Genomic DNA, 23,692 nt, shown 5'->3' with positions numbered 1-23,692 from the left:
GAGAACCACTCTGAACCTCCCCCAGAAAGACTGCAGCAAATACATGCATTGAAACAGTGAACTTACTGGCCTGAAATACAGAGTGAACTGAAACATATGTCTGTATGTGTGCATGTGTGCGTGTGTGTGTGTATGTGTGTGTGTGTGCGCTGTTGCAGGTACTTCAGCAGTCCCAGTAAGAGCATGCCATCTGCCTACAGCCAGGACGAGGTCTACGACCTGCTGGGGGAAAACAACTCCATGAAAATGCTCCTCAATGAGGTTCTATAATAATCTAATTAACTTATTTCATAATGAACCTCGATAAATAATGCATGGTTCAATTTTAATGGGGTAGCGCAACTGACAGAATAACAAATATACTGTAGCTGCAAATGGCAATTCCGGGGTTCAAGCCAGCTCTTTTCTGCATTTTCACAAATAGAATTAAGGTTATGAAATCTGAAAATGTGTCTGTATAGCCGCTTTGGTAATATAGTCCAGATTTGACTCGGTACTGTAATTTATAAGTCATTTGTATTTTGTTTCACTACTCCTGGATACAATTATTACCGTTACGCATTACCAGTCAACACTGGTCTTTTGTGGCACCCCCTTTTGGCCAATTTCAAAATATTTTTACAAACTTTGTTCAATTTGGTCAAAACCGACCACGTTTTGTGACGCATGGACAAACTCATGGATTTATGGCACAATTTGTGCCAGGCCCACGGAAATGCAGTCCCCCCTATTGGTCTGTTTTGAAAACACTAGGTGGACATGTTTCAACAGCTCAATAAAGAATATTCACCACGTTGGTGATGTTGGGCAAACATTATTGGAACTGGTGACTCCACCTATTGAGCATTTCAAAATAGTTTTACTCATATGGTTCATAACATTGTTATGAAACATATCCTGTGAGTTTGGAATGATTGCACAGTGTCCGATTTATAGTCTGATTTGTATACAGCCACAGCCATGTTTTGCATTTGTAGCGCCCCCCATTTCTCGATTTGAAGGAAACTTTTAGGGAATGTTTTAGGTATTCACGTGGACACATCCTGTGTTTTGGCCCAACAGTTGTGGATTTTTGTGGATTTATTTGTTGAATGACACCCCTTTTGTAGTTAATTGGTCAATATTAACTTAATAAGATATGAACAAGCTTCATACAGCTTGTGTTAAGCTTGGTCCAACAATGATTCACAAAAAATATTGTAGCAATCAGACCTTGAAACCGAATAAATAAGCACAAAACCAATAAAGTGTCAGCCCATTTCATAATGTTTGTGTTTGTGTGCGTCTGCCAGAAAAACGCTGCAATCGACAGTCTACAAGAACAGGTCAACAACGCTAAGGACAAGCTTCTGCGCCTCATGTCAGCAAGCCACCCCCGGCAGGAGCAAGATATGGACTCTTCCACTACCAACCTCAACTCCTCCTTCACCCAGACCACAGTCCTTCAGTCAGAGGGCCCTCCCACACCCCTGCCACCAATAGACACAGACTCTCTGCTCTCTTCTCCACTCCTATCTCCCTTTCCTGACCCTCTGTCTTCTATCCCTGCTGTTTCTGTGTCCTCTCCACCTCCTCCTGTCCTACCCTCTGCCGCTCTCTCCGCTTCCCCAGATAATGGTGGGAGTGGGAGCCAGAGGAGAGCAAGTGCAGACCCCCAAAGTGCAGATCAGATGGAGGGGCCGACCCAGCCTCCCTCCCTTGCTCTGCCTCAGACGTCCATGTTGACCAAGACAGGACTGAGGACACCAAGGGAGAGCGAGGGGATGCAGACCATTCCTAGTGTCTCTCCCCCCAAAGACGTTGCTCACCTCTGTTCCTCACTGGGCTCGGGACCCACAACCCCAGAACCCACACGTTGTCAGGGCGACCAAGTTGCATCGCCGTGGACACCAGGATTTATTAGCAATGAGCAGCTACGGGAAGTCCTCCAGGAACTGAGTGTGGATGCTGTCTTGGAAACAGCCTTGCGTTCACCTAATCATGCATGGGTGTCCAGGAGATCCTCCCAGCCCTCCTCCACAGACCCATCTGTCCCAACCCCCCACTTCCCCCATCCACCCCCTGTCTTCTGCTACCCAAGTATTTCCCCCTATGCAATGAGGAAGCGCCGTCCTCCCTTCCACTCGCCCAGATGGGGTGCCCCTGCCTGTTTCTATCCAGGATCGGAGCCCCCTGCCTCGGCTTGGAGAAGGGAGGTCACCGGACCCCTCTCGCCTGACAAACATTCGTCGAAAACACAGGCGGTGACGGATGCCATGGAGACCAGCCCCCTCTGGCTCGTAGGCAGTGATGTAAAGGAGAACCGAGTGAAGGACCGGCGGGCGAGGCGTGTCTCCAAGACAGCTCCCCTTCATAGATGCTCCATCTCTGCGTTCTCAGGCCAGGCCCCCCTACCGGACGGAGAGGGGGTCGGGGTCGGCGAGGTGGGGCACGTTCGGGCCGGAAGGAGAAGTGTCAGAGACTCATGTGGTTACTGCGACACAGACTCAAGCAGCTCAGCTGACTATTGCTACTATCACCGTCCCTACTGTGATGCTTGCCTGGCGCATGGCTCCTACCCCCTCACTGACAGCTCTTCAGACTCCTCAGACAGCGAATACGAAGGAAACCCCAGCCTCTGGCGCTCCTCTCACCCTGTCGTCAACTTCAAAGAGGACCTTCAACCCACCTTTGTGTGACGGGGGCAGAGATGGTAATGTCGAGCTGTGTTTAGTATGAGAAGCACAATCTCTAACACAAATGGAGCGGAGGAACAGACTGAGGGAAGCTGTAATGCTACGATTTTAGGGGACTCCCCCTAAGAGTCCTAGGTAATTTCAAACCCTGGACAAAAGTATGTGTTGTTATACTGTAGCTACTGTATGAACCAGCAGCATTCCTCCTCCAATCTGCACTTTACAGTTCATGACCAGGTACAGCACGTACCTGCTCATACTGTTTTCATCTCAATGGCCAGTACTGTTATGTTTGACCAGTTGTACTACTGTTGTAGTACTCTAACTAGACAGTGAGAGCAATGCTTCACAAGCAACACTATGAACTATTTGTGTGTTGTTGAGTGTATCAGTTTGTGTCAGGTTGTTAAAGCTGATGTTCAGGATGTGACAGGTGCTTTTGTCCTTGTGTTTTAAGGTATTACTCTGATTGACATCCACTGCCTCCTCATAGGAGGACATACTGATATGCTTCTACAGCAGACACTGATATATTTAGCTTTACTACCATGGCTTTAGTATTTATGTCTTGTTTTTTTTATGCAATTAATGCGTTTTGTAGTTGTTATCAAGGGCGGGCATGCATTTGATAATATTGCCACCTTACATGACATATACTATACATTAATGTTTCTTATTGTATGTTGGATTTGTTCGTAATTGATGATTGTTGGTGTGTGTGAATGCGTGTTTGTGCATACATCTGTGTGTGTGAGTGACTGTGTAGATTCATACTGTGGCATATCCCATCTACATTCTACACTAGATTGTATTAATTAATAAATTATAAATACATGTATTTTACATGAATCAATGTTTTTGTGGCATAAATTCACACAATTCTTTCTTCCTCTTCTCCTTCCCATCTTCCCCAAGGCCCTCTGCCACCCCATATTTCCATGATAATGGTAGAACACTTCTGTGTGTGTATGTGTGTGTGTGTTTGTGTTAGCCGCAGAGAGGATCGGTGTGAGGAGAAACCTGCCTCTTCCGTTGCCTCTGCACTCTGTTATAGCTGCCTTCCACTTGGCCATGCATTATTACCGCCAGGGAGACAGGCTTGGAGAAACTTATTTTGATACTTCGGAGGACGGAACATACAGACTAAAAATAACAGCACAAAAGTTCCATTTACTATGTTGACATAAGATACTGACGCATGGGGCAGAAAAGGGATCTCTCCCTAGCTGAGCATTGTTAACGCTCAGGAAACTGTTTTGCTAAGATTTCATTTAAGGTTCGTTCAAGTTTAGTGGGCACTGGGCAGACCATCAAGATGTCATACCCCATTGAATCCACCTAACAAATAGAAAATGTATAATGTATCATTACAAAGGGGTGGATGTTATGTTACCATAGAGTGATATTTTGTTTTTACACGTTGGACTACCATGTTAATAAGCAGCTGTTAATGTGCTTTCTGAGGACATGGTGCCTGCAAAGAGAACACGGGCAAATAATGTAAAGAAAGTTAAAGGACTCAGAAAGGAGAAACAAAGGCTCCAGGCATCAGAGGGAGTGGTGGAGGGGAGGAAGAGCAATGGAAACACATGAGCCAGGAGGGATGATGAGGCAATATAGTACTTTTTTTCTCTAATGGACTCTAAAGTTGTCTCAAAAGTGACGAAGGACTTGCAACCTCATGATCTACAGTGAAAGGCTCTACCTCTGAGTTATACCCATCCCCTTGTCAGGCTATGAGAGGAGGTGGAAGGAGAAGGTTTCTACCTGCCAGCTGTTATCCTATGACAAATATACTTCTGGTTTAGACATTCCATCTGGATTTGAGGACATCAGATGGGTTAAAATTCCAATTTAGAAATAAGTATATGTGGAAATACATTTGGGTGAGATTTGTTAAATATGTATAAAATCCAAAACCACACTGAAGGCTATAGGCTAATTGACACATCTGTCCTAGTATCCGAGCGTAAAAGGTAACATAGTGTCGCACGGCTCTCGGTATTGGGTAGATTTCCAGAACTAACATAGCAACAATGCTGCTTGACTACCGGCGCCCTGTCAACAGCTGTTGGTAGCTTGTAGAAGCAGACCGTTCCTTTCGTCCCATTGGTCCAGTCTGCCATAAATTATTTTTTGTACCCTGCCCCTTAGTTGTTGATAGGCGTTGTAATCTGCATTCCACATATTTAACGGCAAATGCTAGGTGTACGCAACGTCTGTGAAACCCCGTGCTTTGAAAATATGTGTATGGGAACGGAGAAGTGAAAACTCCAAAGAGAAGGGGGGAGGATTGCTATCTTCCTGGCTAAGGGCTTTATCGCAAGGCCAACGAGCGCCGGCGGAGGCGGTGCTAATAAAATGATGCCATGTGTTCCAAAAGAACATCTTTGTCAGAACGAGTCTCTCCGCCTATCTTTGAGTCAAGCGTCTCTGATTGGCTGAACTGCCCACCGTAGATTCACCCTGCTTTTGCGCAATCTTCCGATTCTTCACTGCAGTGCTTGCGTAACCCGTCGCCATGCGCGTCCACCCAAAGAATCATCCCTGAACATTTACGAAAATTGCGTTACAAAGGTTCTTAGTGACAAAGGCAAGGCAGTCCGAGACCTATGGGGAAGGAATAAAAGAGAATTTCAGCACCATCGGGCCCCACGGAAGACCATCATTTTTGGGAGTGCACATAGCGGCCTTGCATCCCGGAAACTACTGGGACCTAATTTGGACTGTAGCGAGTGAGGAATTAGAACAATCTTTAAGCAGTGGAAACCGTTCGCGCAAAGGTTGAACACTGGCAGATTTTCCGATTGAATAGTCGGTAAAGAGCGAGGGAGCCGCCATGGCAGTCGGATCATTGAGTCTCCATATCGGGATATGAGAAGGAACTGCATGGTCTCGAACCGATAGGAATATATCATATTCATCCAGGGGGATTGATTAAATTAAATTGATTAAGATTGTTCCACCTGTGAGAATTTGTCTTAAACGTTATTCATATTAGGGAAATACATTACCTGTGGTTTTATAAGGGGGGCACAGGGAGAGGCCAGATCCATGACTATTTTAGTCGAAGACGTGTCTCAGAAGGCCTACCAAGAGAAGAAAAACAAGATTTAAAAGGAAGAACTTATGCTTTGAGCGTCAGTTGTGGACTAGAACCGGAGTTTATTTGGGTAAAACAACGTTTGAGAAGGAACATTGTCTGAGGGGGAGTTTAATCCTATTGCGAACAATACTAAATCAACCGACTGAAGGATTGGAAGATATAGTATAACCCCTAAGCAAATTAGTCTGGTAGTCATAAGGATTTGCAACATTGTACCATGTCTGGTCGGCCTAGAACCACCTCTTTCGCGGAGAGCTGCAAACCAGTGCCGCAGCCCTCGGCTTTCGGCAGCATGAAAGTCAGCAGTAAGTAGCTCTACCTTTTTTGAATTATCTAAAACCTCACGGCCTCATGAACACAAGATGCACACCTCATATGGTAACCAACTAATTGGTCTTCTTATTAACCATCGTTGAATCTTTGCCACGGTTCAACAGTTTTAGCAGCACGGGCTTCTCATTCTGTGTCACCGACTGAGATTCGTTGGCAGTTTTGGGGGGAGGGACCGCTGCTCCGTGACGTGCGCGGTAGGGCTGGTCGATGGCCAGCGGTAGAAGGCCGCGCCTGAGCCAGGGATGGCACCGACCCAATTATACATCGTGGTGATAGTGGAAATCGTTAGTGCTGATTTACGTTAGCAGCGTTAACGTTTTTCGCATTATTCACAAGCATATGGCCACATTTCTAGACTTTTTAGTGTTCTAGATACAGACAGGAATGGCTACCTTACGCAACTGTCAAACTGAAGGTGCGCCCATGACTTGAACGTGACTCAGGGACCGTTTGGTCGGAGATTGGATACCTATTAGGCAAGATGTCCTGGAAGCTGAACTTTTTGGTCCCAAAACGTCACGAAAGTGGAAAGAATGTATTACACTGTGTGCAGCTCAGGTCGTCAACATTTTGGCACTGTCACATTGTAGCTTTAAGACTCGACATCTCGAGATCAGAACACATTTTGATCCTATGCAGAAATATTTGAAATTAGTGATTGTTTGGGGAGACTAAACTGTTATTTCTAACCTGTTCAAGAACATTTAGGTAGAAATTACATGCACACCTGCAGAAAGAAGGACACACCTACTCCTCACTGTAAAGAGAGCAGCTCTTCTGTTAAGAGAGCAGCTCTTCTGCTGCGGCAAGTTAAATGCACCCAGGACTTCACAAACCATTAGTGGGGGCCTTCGATCCTTGTGTGTCTGTGTGTGTTTGTGTGCGAGTGAGAGAAAGATGTGTCCTTGTCTCTGAACCTGAAATGGACAATGTGCGTGTTTGGGGGTATGTGTGGGTTTGTATAAGGAGGGAGAATTTGGAATGGCAGTATGGAATGGCAGAGGTCTGCATTTAGCTTAATGAGTTTTGCAGCAGACCCCCCCCCCCCCCCCCCCCCCCCCCCCATCTCTCTCTGGGTTATAAATACTGATGTGTGTTAGTGGGGCGAGGCTAGCAGATGAAAGGTTGGCAGTGGAGGCTAGGGTTGTTGCTTGATGAAGGGGTGCTTTAAGGTGGTGGGAGTGGACTTGGACACGCAGAGCAGGTTTGAGGCTAGAGGAGGTTGGGGAGGGAGGTGAAAGAACTGGAGGCAGAGATGCAGGGGGTTTGGTGGAAAGGTGGAGTATACTTGAGAGGCATTTAGGAGGCTAAGACCCAGCGGATGTTGGGGACAGGAAGCTGGTTGAGGCACGGGGGTAATACAGACAGGTTGGGGGGCTGGAAGTCAACGGTTTGTGGGGGAAGCTGGAGATGGCTGGGTGAGGCTAAAGACCCAGCACTACCACTACCCTGCCAACAGGCTTGTAGTCTCCACGGGGTACCTGTTTCTGTGTGAGTTTCCACCTCTATCTATTTCTCCCTCCCCCCCCCCCACCGTGTTATCCTTAAGCACTCCCCGCCTCCATCTCACACACACACAGATACACACACACACACACACACTCTCCTGGTTTTGTTTTGGGATGAGGCAGCTGGCCAAGAACAATGAGCAGCTTGTTTAGCATTTCAAAGCTCCCGCTCTCTTTCTTTCCTTCTCCATGCAGAGGGGAACAAATGATCTAATTAAACAGGCTTTTTGATACAGAGAGAGAGAGAGAGAAAACAACAACCTGAGGAATGGCCCAGACAGAGACAGGGAGATGCTTCGCAAGGCTTTAAAAGACACAGACAGAGAAAGAGAGAGAGAGATAAAGGAGGGAAGATGGAGTGTCTGTCAGACAGGGTATCAGCTGTTCCTGTGTCTGGCTGTCACTACATGAAACAGTAGCTGAGGTAATTCCCAGAGTCACCAGGACAGCAAATAGGGCTGGTAGGCTTCCCTGTTTCAAACCTCAGAAGGCTACATATGTGTTATGGGGCTTTATACAGCCAGCTGGTGGTTAATGACCTAACTGTACATACTTTCTCTCTCCCTCTTGATATTATCTATATTTACGTCTGTATCGCTGTCTGGATTTCTCCCTGGGACTGGATGTTCCAGTAATATAGCATTGCTGTCCTGTCGCTGAGCACAGGAACAGTCTGCTGTAGTTTACATCACATTTACATTACATTTATGCATTTAACAGACACTTTTATCCAAAGCAACTTCCAAGAGAGTTTTACAAAAGTGCATAGGTCACTGATCATAACAACGAGATAGCCCCAAACATTGTGGGTAGCCAAACACGAAGCATACACTTGTGAAACCAAATAAGTTCCAAAGGGAAGAACAATAAGAGCATGTAGTTAGACAAGTTACAATTAAACAGCAAGAACCTCAAAAGTGCAGGAGTGTACCTGTGGGAAAAGCAAGCAGCAATAATATATCTCACGGTGAGTACTATAATTTTAAGACGGTTACAACAAACCAACAAGTACAACAAGTGTCTCAATGAGAGTCATTGTGATCCTTGAGGAAACTAACATCAGGTCCAACCACTTATTCCTCATTCCACTCATTTAAGTGCCGTAGTTTAGTGTGTGTCTTCAGTTTTCGTCGTTTTAGTCGACATTCGTTTTAGAACGTCAAATAAAAACCTACTACTACTATATTGCAATTAAGATTGTCTACCTTCCACAGATACTGCACTCTGTTCCTCGCAGGCATCCCCAATGCCACCGCGTGCGTCAGTGTGTTTTTGTGTAGGTGCGTGCTTAAGGGAGAATAAAGTAGATAATGTGAAGTCATGCTCTGCAGAGACTGTCATATCCTGCTATGGTGAATGGAACTGTGGTAGAGAGGGGGTTGGAGAGTACCTTAGTGTGTTTGCGCGTGTGTGTGTGAGCGAGAAAGTGATGGTGTCGACATCAGTATCCGTATGCCCAGAAAGGTGGTGTCGTAGTTTACTGATGGAGAGCCTATCCATGTGACCTGACACAGTCCCTGTGGCCTGGGGGGGACTCACTCTCAGAATGGTGTCGTTGGGTGTTTGTTAGCCGGTACAGGGTCATTATGGAGTGTGTATGTGAGTGTGTCATCACATCCTTCCAGTAGTCTGTTCTGTCTGTTTCTCACAGTCTGTGGCAGTACAGAGGCATCAACATCTCAGTCCTGGTGGAGTATGTGGGCAGAAGATTTGTTCCTTTCCTCTCCCTCAGCCCCACAACACCCCCCCCCCCCTCTCTTTTTCTCTCTCTCCCCACCCCCCTATATCCTATTTTGGTCACTGTTACAAAGAATCTCACTTCCTCTCCCTTTTCCTGGATGGGATCCTGCTGTGTGTGAACATGGAACCTCTCTCTCTCTCCACATAATCACATCTGAGCAACTGGGTCACTCCAGACACTTGAACACCAAACACTTGAGTGTGTGTGTGTGTGTGTGTGTGTCGCACACTGGTCCTTGTGCATGTGTGTGTGTGTGTACCAAAAGGTACAAACACACTCAGACATTTTGTGCTAAAATCAATACCCCTGCTGGAAAATCTGCTTACCCAGTTAAAGAGTTGAGGTTAGGGGAAGAGATTGACAGAGAGAAGATAGGAAGAGATGGAGATGGGATAGAGGGACAGTTGATGAATTGGGAGAGAGATATGGAGGATGACGAAGAAGTTTGGGGTTTTCCGCAGGTGATGTACAGTACTGTGCAAAAGTCACCCAAGATGTTTTACATTCATATTTTCTTAAATATACTTTTTTCAGTTTTCTATATTTGTGCACCAGTATAAAAGTGGAACATTGTCGTCTTTTCATTTAATTATTTTGTAAACCATCATTGCTTTACTTTATAGGATCCATTATTTGTGTATTTTGCCCTGTACTGTACAAGACAGATGTGATTGATGAGTTTCTCTGTTAAACTGACCCCACACACAAACACACACAGACTTCTGGGCTATTAGCATGCACCACACATGATCATCTGGTTATCCTTTAACAAGGACCTAACACAGACTTTGACCTTATGATACTCACAGTTTCAAACCTCACTTAAACAGAAGCAGGTTGAACAATCTGTGGCTGATTCAGCACGAGACAAATGGTGATGTCATATACTAGGAGCTTTGGCTGTTTCACTGATGGGTCATTTCCCGAGTTTTAAAAGACTACCTTTTAGACTTACCTCCTCCCTTTCTGTCTCCCCCCCCCCCCAGGAGATAAAGATGGCAGCAAGGTGACCACGGTGGTGGCGACCCCTGGCCAGGGTCCGGACAGGCCCCAGGAGGTCAGCTACACTGACACCAAGGTGATTGGGAATGGCTCCTTCGGGGTGGTCTACCAGGCCAAGCTGTGTGACTCTGGAGAGCTGGTCGCCATCAAGAAGGTGCTGCAGGACAAGAGGTTCAAGGTGAGAGAGAAACAAGGCGTACACACACACACACACACACACACACACACACAGACCTATACAATGTGTATATGTACTATACATACTATAAATACTATTTTTTAAAGACACTCAGGTTGACTCTGACACTGCTAAACATGTTCATACACAAGTGTACAGACGGTGAAGTGTTGGTTCAGGAGGGATACACTGCTGCTAGGTGTTTGATCTTCTGACATGAACCCTGTGATCATCGGTAATAGCTAAGATCTTGGAGTAGTAGTGCTACTACATAATCATCAGTAGTATATGATTGTTAAGCAGAAACAAATGCACACATGCCATAACACCCTTGATTGTGCCTGTGTGAAAGGGAAACGAATGTGAAGACAAATAATGCTGTTATCTTCTGAATCGACACCAAATAGTCGGAGAATCAGCCAGATCAAATGTGCAGTGTGTAGATGGTAAGAGGGGAACTGTCAGTCAGTCAGTCAGTGCAAGGGAGAGAAAGAGAGCAAACACGTTTGGTTGGTGGCATCTCTTCTAATCCTAGTCATGCATGTGACATTGTGTGTTGAGGTCCATTAGAGCCCTTCACGTACAAACACACACTTTCACACTTCCTCTCGAAGCTGAAACCCGGAAAATATGATGTTTCATGTTCAGAGTTGCTACCATTGACATCTTCATTTCTCGCATAGCCAGCCGTGCTTGCCAAAATAAAGCTCCTGGATCTCTGGATATCTTCTGTGGTGTCGAGGTTAGATGTCAAACACCTATTTCGTCAACCTCGGGCTTCAATGCCACTGTCCTGGAACTAGGTAAAGTTAACTAGCAACTGTCATTATATAACAGCATCAGGGGGTCCCGCTAGCAGCCGTAGCTTCCAAGCTGTGGCAACCCTAACCACTGTACCATAGGAAACACCAGGCTAGCAGGATGTAGCCGCTGTAGCTGCTTCGCTAGAAGACCCTCAGCTAGCCTGCTACAGCAGCCTCAGGAGGTAGTTTGGCTGCTTTGCTTGTTGACACGACAGCAGAGCAGACAGTTTGACACAGGCATTTTTCTCACACTTGTGTCCAGTGTTCCTTCATTAGCTGCTGCTTTCTCTTATACCTAACACCCCTCTCTCTCTCTCTCTCTCTCTCTCTCTCTCTCTCTCTCTCTCTCTCTCTCTCTCTCTCTCTCTCTCTCTCTCTCTCTCTCTCTCTCTCTCTCTCTCTCTCTCTCTCTCTCTCTCTCTCTCTCTCTCTCTCTCTCTCTCTCTCTCTCTCTCTCTCTCTCTCTCTCTCTCTCTCTCTCTCTCTCTCTCTCTCTCTCTCTCTCTCTCTCTCTCTCTCTCTCTCTCTCTCTCTCTCTCTCTCTCTCTCTCTCTCTCTCTCTCTCTCTCTCTCTCTCTCTCTCTCTCGTTTTGTCCCTCCTTCTCGCTCTTTACATCTCTCTCATTCCCTGTACGGGCTGTTACAAAGAATGAAGCGAGCGAGGGGCCGAGTCTCCTCACATGACTGCCACATACCTTGCTTATAAAGTGTTCACATACAAACATGGGTGCAAACAGAACATTGAAAATAAACGAAAATGACAAAATGAACCAGGCACATAAACAGGTGTACACTAGTGAAGTGACATGTAACTAGGTATAGGATGTGATCACATGTGCGCACATCTCCACATGTAGGCACAGTCCACATGTGGACAGTCTAGACCCAGGTTCAGGCTATCATTCTGAGACACCTCTGTAATCAATAAGAATGTAACGGTGTGGTTGAAGTATTGAGATAGGCAGGCTGGTGACCTGAACACTGCTGTTAAAGATGCTTATATTAAGAATGCTGACGCGTGCAGAATGCCAGGTCAGCAGAAATGACTGCATGCTGTCTTGTCTTCTCCATATGGCAGCAGCACAACTTTGACTTTGTTTCCTCTTCCCCTGTTCCACCTCTTTCTGTCTCGCTCTCCATCCCACGCTCGATTCCTCTATTTAAGCCCCCCTTTTTAAACCGAGATCCCCCAATATTGACGTCAAGAAGACCCGCCATTGTGCCTGTGTGGCTTGTTCATGCTAAACCAAACAAAGACGGCATGATGCCGCCTCGTGTGTGTGTGTGCTTTTAGACAGCATGCCGGCGTTCCGGAATCAGAGGTGTGACATCGGCATCTAGCGTGTGTAGCCCCACCATGCCAGCACTCCGTCTTACACGGATGTCGTGTTCGGTTCTGCGACTTCTTGCGCTGCTGGCTTAAAGGGGTATTTTACACACCCTCTCTATCTCATCCATCCTGGGTAATAGAGGGCTTGGCCTTTCCTGGCCATACCCTGCACCACACTGCATGCTGGTCCGGTGACCAGGAAACCAAACCAGACGAGGATGATGTCACTGGTATGGGATAAGGGAAGGGAGGGTTGGGTGTGGGTGGTTGGGTGGGCGGGCTGAGTGACAGGATGTTGAGGGGCAGAAGAAGACAGAGGTTGACTAAGGACTGAGTAATACGAGGAAGTGTGATTGAATGTTTGTATGTGTGCTTTTCTTGCTTTTTTTCTGTGTGTGCTCTGGGTCAGTAAACTCGTCGTAACCTGACTCTGCTGCTGGCAGGATGATGACGTCTCTCTCCGTGGACAGACATTGTACAAATGTTTTCATCAAAGGGATTAAACGCTAATGAAGCGATGTACTTTCAGTTCTGATTCCTAGTCGATCATGAAGCCCCCTTGTGCACTCTTTCTTTCTTTCTTTCTTTCTTTCTTTCTTTCTCTCTCTCTCTCTCTCTCTCTCTCTCTCTCTCTCTCTCTCTCTCTCTCTCTCTCTCTCTCTCTCTCTCTCTCTCTCTCTCTCTCTCTCTCTCTCTCTCTCTCTCTCTCTCTCTCTCTCTCTCTCTCTCTCTCTCTCTCTCTCTCTCTCTCTCTCTCTCTCTCTCTCTCTCTTTCTCTCTCACTCTCTCTCGCTCTCTCTCTCGCTCGCTCGCTCGCTCTCTCTCTCTCTCTCTCGCTCGCTCTCACTGTCTCTCTCACCCTCCTTCCCTCCCTCCTATATTTTTTTCTCTCTGCCTGATCTAGCCAGGTTCCTGGTGTTACACTAACTCTAGTCCTCACAGTGTAACAGTTTTCTCATTCTGTGTCTGTGACACAGTTGTATTGGCAGAAAATGACAGACTGTTTTGGGCGGCTTGTGTGTTCAGAACGTTACATAATCACTCCCAACAGAACCAGTGTTGGGTTAGGGCATGAGAAGGGTTGACGGTCTTGTGGGAAGACAGAGGGACATGGAGAGCTGGTGGAACGAAGCAGTTCAAGATGTATCTAATATTGGAATTTGATGTCCTTCCGAGGAATATTAAGTATACCCACACTGTGCAACACCACATTACAGTAACTGACACAGACACACACACGCAAACTCATAGTGCTGGAGACATTTATTTTCATATTCATACACTTAAAATATCCATTGTGTGAGTGTGGGGGTTGTGCGCCTAGAAACTGTCCAGAAGCAGTTCTTTGAGTTTTGCTGTTTGTTGTACTGTAAGAATCTAGCCACAGAGATGCTCTTTGATTCACCCTTTAAGCAAGTTCCTATGCTAATTTATTTCCTTCTTGGTCTCTCTGTCTCTCCCTCACTCTCCCTCCTGCTTCTCTCTCTTTCTCTCTCTCTCTCTCTCTCTCTCTCTCTCTCTCTCTCTCTCTCTCTCTCTCTCTCTCTCTCTCTCTTTGTCTCTCAGAACCGTGAGCTCCAGATTATGAGGAAGTTGGACCACTGCAACATCGTTCGACTGCGCTACTTCTTCTACTCTAGTGGAGACAAGGTGCGTCCATCACACTGTTCCTTTGTCTGTCTGTCCGTCTGTCTTTCTGTCTGCGTCGCCGGCTGTCTGTCTGTTTAAATTTAGGACCAGCACCATTTGGCCTTGAAGACTGGGTTTGTTACATATGAAGGGTTAAAACCATGTTTAACTCTGAACATCAGAAAACAAGCTTTGTATCCAACAAACACGCATACACATGGCGTCAGGTCCATGACTCGGCAGTTATGAAAATCTCCCCCAACACACACACACACACACACACACACAGTCCGAGGAATGGCAGGGGAGACCGGGTGGGGAGATTGAGGACGGGGGGGGGGTTGCCCCAACCAAAGGGCACCTGCTAATTTTAGATGTGACCGTCATTCCTTAACCTCCCACCACACCACCACCACGTGCTGCTCGCTGACTTTTGGTCAGTGCGCTAGCGTGCTCAGCATAGTAGCCCAGTAGGGACACCAGAGAACGAGTTAGAGTTACAGGCGTGCTTCACCCTCCGTCCCTCCCTCTCACTCCTTCCGTGCTCCCCCCCCCCCCCCTCCCCCACACGCTCTCATTCTTCTTTCCCCTTCTGTCCTTGTTCCCATGGTAACTCTCTTCTTTACCCGCCCCCAGTCCTTATCCCCTCCCTCTTTCTGTCCACTCTCCTACCCAGTCCAATTGTGGAGCCTGGCATGGTGTGATTTGTATGGCCATGACATCTCTGGACGGCAGATGGAGTGGGTGGGTGGTGGTGGTGGGGGGGCGGGGGGTTGTGTGTGAAAGCCTTGGTTTGTGTGTATGTACATAGGCAGAATGGGGCAGCTAATGAGCCTGCTGGTCAGGAAGCGCAGGGAAGTAGTTGGTAACCCGTGTTTAGCATTGCTAGCAGTGTTAGCAAAGTTAGACTTCTCACAATACAATTCGCACCATTTTGCATGCTAAGCACTACGATGTTAGCCCCGTTGACTGCTAGTGCCAGAGCTTACACAATCACTGGAATCTGGACTGCCCAGGAGTTCTGTTCACTCTTCACCCACTTACACAACGCAGATCAAATAGCGTGCTACTGAGACACACACAAGCACACACACACTCCCTAAAGCCTTGGACACACTATCAGTGATTGTAAGGCCCCTTGTCGGCCCCTTGTCTAAGCCATGCCTCGTGTGCAGTTGGCAGCCTTGAGAGAATCAGTGCCAGACTGACCTTTACATGGCTGTGACAATGAACCATGGCAGCATGTTTTACACACTGAGGTGTGCTCTATAACCAGTATGGATGTGCGACATACAGAAAGAATGTGTGTGTGTGTGTGTGTGTGTGTGTGTGTGTGTGTGTGTGTGTGTGTGGGTGTGCAAGTGCATGTAAGAGAGACATATAATAAGTACTGTATAAGTACTGTATGTGTGTATATCATGTACACACATACTGACATGGATGCATTCATACACACACGTGTACACATTGGCTATGTCCATATTATGTCGAGTAGTGTGTGTGTGTGTGTGTGTGTGTGTGTGTGTGTGCATGTGCATGTTTGTGTGTATTAAGTTAAGTGGTGACTTGGCTAGTAACTTGCAGAATTCGAGTGCACCATTGGACCCAGAGGGCCAGCTAGAAACACATGACTCACTTCTCCGCAAGACGCGACGCGTATGCAAACCAACACATCCACACACGCCACTTCTAGTAGTTAAATACATCACAGAGACACACTTAATCTGACAGGGCGCACTGTGAACACTTGACAGTTAAGCTGGAGTACTCACACACGGAGAGCATAGTGCCCCGGTAGTTGCTCACGTAGGTGCGAATGGTGTGTCGGTCGATGTTTTAGGATCCGACTGGGAGGCGGTTAGAAGGCAATCAGGCCTCTGCCTGGGCAACCAGCTGGGACTGAGCTGAGGAAGTGCCTCTCTAGACAGGCAGGAAGTGAGTCATTGCTGTTGCTAGGCTAAATATAGCCTTGGAGCTACAGTAGTAGAAAGTATCGTATAGAGTCTCCCCCACCGATAATAATGTTATCCATGTGGAACAAGCATCAGGAGACACTACTGGCTGTCAGATGTCAGACAGAGACGGGAACGTGCGTGTGTGTGTGTGTGTGTGTGTGTGCCACCATACTGAGGGTAGCCTGTAATCATTCTTGTGGATCATATCGATGATATGCGATGCTCTACTCGCGATGCACTACTAGCTCTGTGAGCTAGCATCTACGATGCTAGCTCACATCACTTGAAACCACTACCATGAGTTCACATTGCCACAAACTACTATGCTAGCTCATATTCCTACAGATGAGATCAACATTGTGCGTGTAGAGTTGGAGAGGAGGATGTGGATGAAAGGAAAGGAGAAACGGGTGTCATTTGTGTGACCTCCACCCCTGTGAGGGTAGAGTGGGATGTGCCAAGGGTGATACAAGTCTGTTGAATATTTTGTGAATATTCTTTGCGTCACCAAGGCCCAGAATACATTAAGAAGGAAATGACCTCACTGTCTGCGACTGTATGATAGCTATAACCAATGATGCATTTCCTGTCTTGAGGGGAAACACTACACAATGGTCTGCAGTTAGCAGCCATGGTGACATCATCATGCAAACAGGCTGTTGCTCTTACATCACCGTGGCAACGTGTGTCAGAGCACACTATAGTGGAAATGTATGACGCAGACAGAAAGGGTGAAGATGAGGCAGATGGACAGATTATTCTGGAGTGACTGCATGCCGTACTGATCTGTCACTAAGAACACCAAAACATTGGGCTGTTTGTCTCGGGTCTGTAAGGCCGGGACTGTATGTGTGTGTCTTGCATCTAACCTCCTCTCTCCCCTACAGAAGGATGAGGTATATCTTAACCTGGTCCTGGACTATGTCCCTGAGACTGTCTACAGAGTGGCCCGGCACTACAGCCGAGCCAAGCAAACTCTGCCTATGGTATTCGTCAAGGTAGGCAACACTGTGGTGGAGAGAACTGAGGGTTGTGGGATTGTTTTAAGATTGTGGTGTGTTTTGAGATTGCGGTGTGTCTTGTAAGATTTAGACCACAGGTCCTTTTTCCTCTGTGTGTGTGTAGCTGTATATGTACCAGTTGTTCCGTAGCCTGGCTTACATCCACTCATTTGGGATCTGCCATCGGGACATCAAGCCTCAGAACCTACTGCTGGACCCAGAGACTGCCGTCCTCAAACTCTGTGACTTTGGCAGGTGAGACGGGCCGGATGATGAGGACGATGAAGATTGAGAAGAATTCAAAAGATCATGAGGTAGATTATGTCTATGATAAAAACAAGTTTGTTACTGACTGCAAAGTGTTTGTGTGTGTGTATAACAGTGCCAAGCAGCTGGTTCGCGGAGAGCCCAATGTCTCCTACATCTGTTCCCGCTACTACAGAGCTCCAGAACTCATCTTTGGAGCCACTGACTATACGTCCAGTATAGGTAACCTCATTATAATGGACCGTTGCTGCTCTTGGGTTCAATGAGGAACATCTGTGACTCATTCGTAATCATCTTTCAGAAATTGCTTTTGGTACTAATGAGTTGTTAAGTGAGCTACTGTCAGTAGCACAGTAGCTTTTTGCTACGTCTCTTGTTGATACCCTGCCCTTTTGATGTGCTGATTTTCTCTTCCTGTCTATACTCCTCCGACTTCTGCAGATGTGTGGTCTGCTGGCTGTGTACTAGCAGAGCTCTTGCTTGGGCAACCAATATTCCCTGGTGACAGTGGAGTGGATCAGTTGGTTGAGATTATAAAGGTATAAAATATATGTGTTTGTTGCACAGAATATACTGTATATGTATTTATGGTATCTCTAGCAATGACACCAAATGCCTCCTTTTCTTTCGTTCTTGTTCTGTATTTCGATATCCATCTCTCTTGTTCCTTCCCCTTTGACCTCCTTGTTCTCTTCACTCCTCGATTCTTTCCTTCTTTTTGTTCCCCCTTTTTATCCTTTCATTGACCCTCTACTGTTTTGGTCCCCACCCCTTCCTCTCCTCCTCTTCAGGTTCTAGGAACTCCCACCAGAGAGCAGATTAGGGAGATGAACCCTAACTATACCGAGTTCAAATTCCCCCAGATTAAGGCACACCCTTGGACTAAGGTGAGTCAACAGGTACAGGAACACTTTTACTACTCTTCACCCCTCCCCCAGCATACCCACCCTTCGCTCCATCCACCTGTCTAGTGAATCACACATGCGTACATGCATGCCTATTCGTCCCTACCATAACGATCCTCATCATCATAAGTCATCCCCATCATCATCGTCAGTGTCTGGGTCCAGTTTATCACCAGCTATGTGTCTGATATGTATCGAATTTGTAAATTCAATGTTTTCACCTATCCCGTCAGAGAGTTGGGTATGAACTTTCGGAGAATTCATACAGGGAAAGTGCCCAAGTACTGTGCCCAAGGAGCACTGTCTGTAGCTTCCTGCCCCCTCTCCAAATGCAACGCCATTGGATATCGTCACTAGCCAATGAGAATGCCTTGTTGTATTACCTTAGCTTCCCTCTAGCGGTGGATGCATGCAACTGCAGCCACTTGGGCATTCGGTTTGCCAAGCAACCGACCCTGCAGCGGGGTTGGTCGAACCAGACACGTACTGCGGATTGAATTATCCCCCCAAAAATACGCCTGTTTGAGATCAACATAATGGCAGATAGATGACCTATACTGACTAGTTATCATTCATGGTCAAAGGGACAGTTTGCTCCAGAATCAATATTTTTTCCTTCTACCTTGTAGTGCTATTTATCAATCTGGATGGTTTTGAAGTGAGTTGTCGAGTTTTGGAGATATTGGCCGTTGAGATGGCTGCCTTCTCTCAAATATAATAATAATAATATTAATAATAATAATGGAACTAGATTGGGAAAGTCTTGTGGCACTCAAAGCGCCAATGAAAATAAATAGCAATGAATTTCCAGAATTATTGAGCTGTTTACTCAAGATAATAATCCACAGACCTCGTGGTGAGCAGTTTCATGTTGGAACTATGTCTGTCTAACTGCATCATCCAACCGTATCAATGCATAGAAGGAATCGTGCGTCCAGAAAGGAAAATTGAATAAGATTCTTTTATTTTGGGGTGAACTGTTTCTTTACCTTACCCAGCTACACAGCATGCACACTTTCACGGGCCTCAATACATGCAAAACATTAGCATCTCCATTTGAACCAATGAGAGGCTGAAGCATGTGGCTTCTTTCACCCTTATTGCAATACAATCGTTGATTGGCTAGCTGGTTCTTGTACCCCCCCCACGTGACTCAGTGCGATTTACTGCCAGGTGTTCCGACCACGCACGCCCCCCGAGGCTATTGCGCTGTGTTCTCGTCTGCTAGAGTACACGCCCACGGCTCGCCTCACACCCCTGGAGGCCTGCGCCCACTCGTTCTTCGATGAGCTGAGGGACCCGAGCATCAAACTGCCCAACGGGAGAGAGAAACCCTCCCTCTTCAACTTCACCACCCAGGGTACGGAGCTGCTTCACTCATGCTCTCTACCATTTCCATCTCGTCCTCGCGCTTGAGGATCTGTCTCTCTCTCTCACTCTCACTCTCACTCTCACTCTCACTCTCACTCTCACTCTCACTCTCACTCTCACTCTCACTCTCACTCTCTCTCTCTCTCTCTCTCTCTCTCTCTCTCTAACACTCTCTCTCTAACACTCTCTAACACTCTCTCTTTCTCTCTCTCTCTCTCTCTCTCTCTCTCTCTCTAACACTCTCTCTTTCTCTCTGTATTTTCCCTCCTTTCGTTCTCTGTCATCCGTAGGACCTGTTGCTGACCCATGTGCCAGACAGGTGCCTGTTGTCCATATGTAATCTGATGTGTCTCAAGTCTGCTGTGTGACAGGAGCCAATGATGCGTAGTAATCGCCTTCATTCACCTGAGGGTGGGTTTGATGTGTTTACCTGGTCTTGCCTTAATCTGATCCGATCTGTTTTGGTTCGTCTCCATCTCAGAACTGTCCAGTAATCCCTCCCTGGCCTCCATTCTGATCCCCGCCCACGCTCGCAGTCAGGGTGCCGCCTCCACGCCAACCAATGCCTCTGCCACCACAGGTCAGAACATCTCAGCCTCCTCTTTCTTGTTATGATATGCCCTCTCTCACTCTCTGTCTTTCTCTGTCTCTCTCCCTCAATCTATAGGGTACAAACCTTTTTATTGAGCGACATATGCTTTGTTCATTAAAGTTCTCACAACACTAACCCTTAGAGGTGTGGTGAGGTGTGAGTTTGCATGTGTGCAGTATCCTGACGTCTTCTCCCTTCTCCCCCTGCAGATGGTAACAGCACAGAGCGAGGCCCCACCACTACCGCCTCAGCCTCTGCCTCCAACTCCACCTCCTGAACCACCCTAGTCCCCTCCCATTGCTCTGGCCAGGGGGGCGTGTCCGGCAGTGTAGAAATCAAAATGGCTGTGCGGGCACCATGCTAAGCCTGACTACATCAACCAACCAAGCAATGAACTACAAATACCCGTCAGACTGAGCCGCCCCTCCCCCCACTCCCAGTCTGTTCTCCTGTGCTGCCCCTCCCTCCCCCCCTCACCTTTGATGTATGTCTGCTGGGAGGGAGGGAGGGAGGAAAGAGGCTGCTTCCTGTACTCATTATTAATGTACAATGTTATGTACACAATAATACAGTACTAGCCTGCTAATGTTTCTAAAAGGACAATCTGTATAGATGTCCTAGAGCTGAACTCTTTTACCCCCCCCCCCCCCCTCTCCCCGCTTTCCAAATGAGTTATTCCTCTCCAGTCTACATGAACCCAGCACCTTGGTCATGGGGTTACCCTGGCTCCTCCTATAGTGCATGGCCTGAGTATGGGTAGGATCGCCTAGGGTTACCCCTCACCCCTGACCCCCGCATCGACCTCCAGCTCTGCTGACTAGGCATGACGCTCACATACACTCACGCACACACACGGACAGATGCATGATGGTCCTGATAATTGTGGAAAGAAGCAGTCCGGTCTCAGCCGAGGATTTGGACTTAGTCAGAACTTTGCCTGGGGTTGTTTTAAACGGTTAGAGCTGAGCTGGTTTTATTCTACTCTGGTTTTATTTTCCTATATATATATATTTGTTTTTTTTCTTTTCTTTTTTTTCTGGGCAAATTGTGGATGGATATGTGCCATATCAGTGCACTGGATCTGTGTGCTTGTATTATATATGCTGTATATACATACAGCGCATACACACATACAAACACAGTTTATATATTGCTTTTCCTTATGTACAAAAGTATATATAGATATGTATATTATACTTCCGTGGTTCAGAATTCATAGCCGTGAGCTCACACAGAATATGTGGTGGACCAGTGGCAATATTTGCTGCTGTCTAAAGCCAATGTCAGAGGAGGTAGTGTGGTTTATCTCTTTCATTTCTGTTCCTGCTGTAGATCTCTCTTTTTTTGTCACTCCCCCTTCCCCCCCCCTTCTCAGTCTCTCTATGACCCTTGCAGGATGTCCGCAGTATGTCTTCCCTCTGAATAGGTCTCTTGTCTCTTTTCTGGAGATTTTCCAGTAGTTCTTAATTTCCCAACCAATCAGCACTGGATCTCTCCTGATTGCTGACACCATGTTTACTATTGCTCTCTCCTCAAGTCTGCCAAGACCAACCTTAAGAAAAGAATCACCATGTTAAAATATGAAAAACACCACATCAGAATATGTATATACAGACTAAATGCTCCTCACCAAATTCTGACTTGTATGTTGTTTTTTTGTTTTTGTTTGTGTATCTGTTTATTTTTCATGTTGTGTTAAAGTTATGTATATATACAGACCCATGTACTGTTTATGAGCAAAAACAAAGATGGGGTTGGAGAGGGTGGGTGGGGTACATGAAAGAAAAAAAAAAAAAGAAAAAAAAGGGTGCAAAACTGACCATGTTTAGTATTGGATATTGTAGATGATGATGATGATTACAAGCTTTATCTAGCCATCTAGTTCAATCTTACCTGTACAGGAAAGTAGAAGACAACTGTATTATTGTAACAATAACTAGTCATGTATAGTGTATCTATAGTTTGGAGTGCCTTTGCTTTCATACACCTTTACCTTGTTCCCTCCCACCCCATGGCCCCCCACCTCCCAACCATCACTTCATTGTGCGTGACTCCCTCTTTGGTGCTGTAGGAAGTCCTGCCCCCCCAGACACACACAATCAATCATCCACCCATATTGTACTGAATGACTTGTTTCCACCTTTCCCATCTTTATATGTAAACATTTTTATTGCAAATATAATGTCAATGTAACATCGTTTTTTCTTAAAAGTTATATGGACATGGACCTGATTTTAAGAGAAGTCTGAAGAGAATGTGTTTCATTTTAGTTGTTTTTAATCTTGGCTTACACACACCAGAGTCTCAGGTCGGAAGAGGGGCCACACGGGGTGTCACTCGTTGCTGGGGTCAAATACATGCATCAAACACTTGGAAGTATTCAAGATGCATTTGATATGTCCCAAAGTTTGCACTTTTGGGACTGATGGTTTGTCCTAATTGTACTTGTGCAGACTAAATCAAATGCACTCTTTTTGGTCCAGCTCTGATATTAAGCAGTAAATGGTCACATGCAGGTTAGATAGACTCCATTCAGGGCCCTAGTTGTGAAGGTCATGTCTGGTTCTTCTCTGGGTTGGTTCTGGTGGTACCAGAACCAGTCTGTGATGTTGTGATGAAGCCATCCTCAGAATCAGTCATTCACTTTGTCTCTCTTCCTGTCTCATTCTCTATTCTGTTGCCTGTCACCTCAGGCTCACTACCCCTCCCCCCCCACACACACACCCATCTGCGATGGGAGGGTTGGTTAGTAGCACCTAAAGGGGGGTTGGTCTCATAGCTTTTCTTGTCCTGCTTGCTGTAATTTTTGGCATCCATGAACATGTTGCTTTCTTTATCTCTCTCCAACACCACCACTAAGCCTGTAACCACTGGGCTACTCCCCCCCCCCCCCCTCTTCAACTCCAGTTTAGGAGTGAACCATGAAGAAAAAAATACACCACAAAGGTCACCAAAAAAGACAAGCCAGGATAGTGGGCTACATATTGTATTACAGCGCACACACTCTTGTTGCAGAAAAATATGCTATCTGGGTTTAAAGAGTAAAAAAAAAAAAAAAAAACTACAAAAACAACCTGTATAACAATACTACTACTTGAATGCCTCTGTTTGTGACTGACATTTTTATTTCATTTGAGATGTTTTTTTTGTTTTTCCTTTTTGTTTTGATCTGTGAAGGTATGCTAAATGTGCGCCTGTGTAAATATTCCCCCTGCCCTGCGTGCTCTGAGGAATAGTTTCCTGGTACTGTAATTTGCATTAAATAAAGAGTAGGATAGCCTGGAAATGATACAAAA

General features: G+C 46.3%; 3 protein-coding genes across 5 annotated transcripts in view; 2 read left to right on the top strand and 1 right to left on the bottom strand.

Moving 5' to 3' along the window:
- gpr156 (G protein-coupled receptor 156) overlaps positions 1-3,524 on the top strand; it is a 12,311-nt gene extending 8,787 nt beyond the window's left edge. Inside the window, exons 10-11 of the mRNA XM_084689702.1 lie at positions 159-261; positions 1,293-3,524. Of these exons, the coding sequence (XP_084545828.1) occupies positions 159-261; positions 1,293-2,678 (1,489 nt within the window). The 3' untranslated portion in view covers positions 2,679-3,524. The remainder of the gene's footprint in view (positions 1-158; positions 262-1,292) is intronic.
- Positions 1-6,231, bottom strand: part of LOC146234225 (zinc finger protein RFP-like) — an 11,493-nt gene extending 5,262 nt beyond the window's left edge. The window contains exons 1-2 of one of the 2 annotated variants that reach the window (XM_084689695.1): positions 6,152-6,231; positions 5,690-5,764 (exon numbers count right to left, since the gene is read on the bottom strand). The gene's annotated coding sequence lies outside the window, so the exon portion shown is untranslated. Of the gene's footprint in view, positions 1-5,689; positions 5,765-6,151 lie in introns of those variants that run through there. The other variant, XM_084689693.1, reaches the window with a different exon arrangement.
- On the top strand, positions 5,177-23,692 carry gsk3ba (glycogen synthase kinase 3 beta, genome duplicate a). Of its 2 annotated transcripts, none has more exons than XM_084689701.1 (11): positions 5,177-6,086; positions 10,350-10,543; positions 14,243-14,326; positions 17,148-17,258; positions 17,386-17,516; positions 17,644-17,750; positions 17,970-18,067; positions 18,320-18,415; positions 19,607-19,793; positions 20,286-20,384; positions 20,606-23,692. In XM_084689701.1, the coding sequence occupies exons 1-11, from the start codon at positions 5,999-6,001 to the stop codon at positions 20,671-20,673; spliced, it is 1,263 nt and encodes a 420-aa protein (XP_084545827.1). In that variant the 5' UTR covers positions 5,177-5,998; the 3' UTR covers positions 20,674-23,692. The 2 variants fall into 2 exon arrangements, with proteins under 2 accessions (XP_084545827.1, XP_084545826.1); XM_084689700.1 differs by having other exon boundaries at positions 18,320-18,427.

Source organism: Hypomesus nipponensis, chromosome 23 (assembly GCF_054491055.1).
Source record: "Hypomesus nipponensis isolate SF chromosome 23, ASM5449105v1, whole genome shotgun sequence".
NCBI classification, from domain to species: domain Eukaryota; kingdom Metazoa; phylum Chordata; class Actinopteri; order Osmeriformes; family Osmeridae; genus Hypomesus; species Hypomesus nipponensis.
The sequence above is the reverse complement of the archived record's forward strand: the minus strand, read 5'-3'. Positions and strand labels throughout refer to the sequence as shown.

Coding starts and splice junctions, on each gene's coding strand:
- gsk3ba (XM_084689700.1), top strand. CDS start 5,999: ATGTCTGGTCGGCCTAGAACCACCTCTTTCGCGGAGAGCTGCAAACCA. Junction 18,428..19,606: donor GGACTAAGGTGAGTCAACAG/GTACAGGAACAC, acceptor ATTTACTGCCAG/GTGTTCCGACCACGCACGCC. Junction 19,794..20,285: donor CTTCAACTTCACCACCCAGG/GTACGGAGCTGC, acceptor TCTCCATCTCAG/AACTGTCCAGTAATCCCTCC.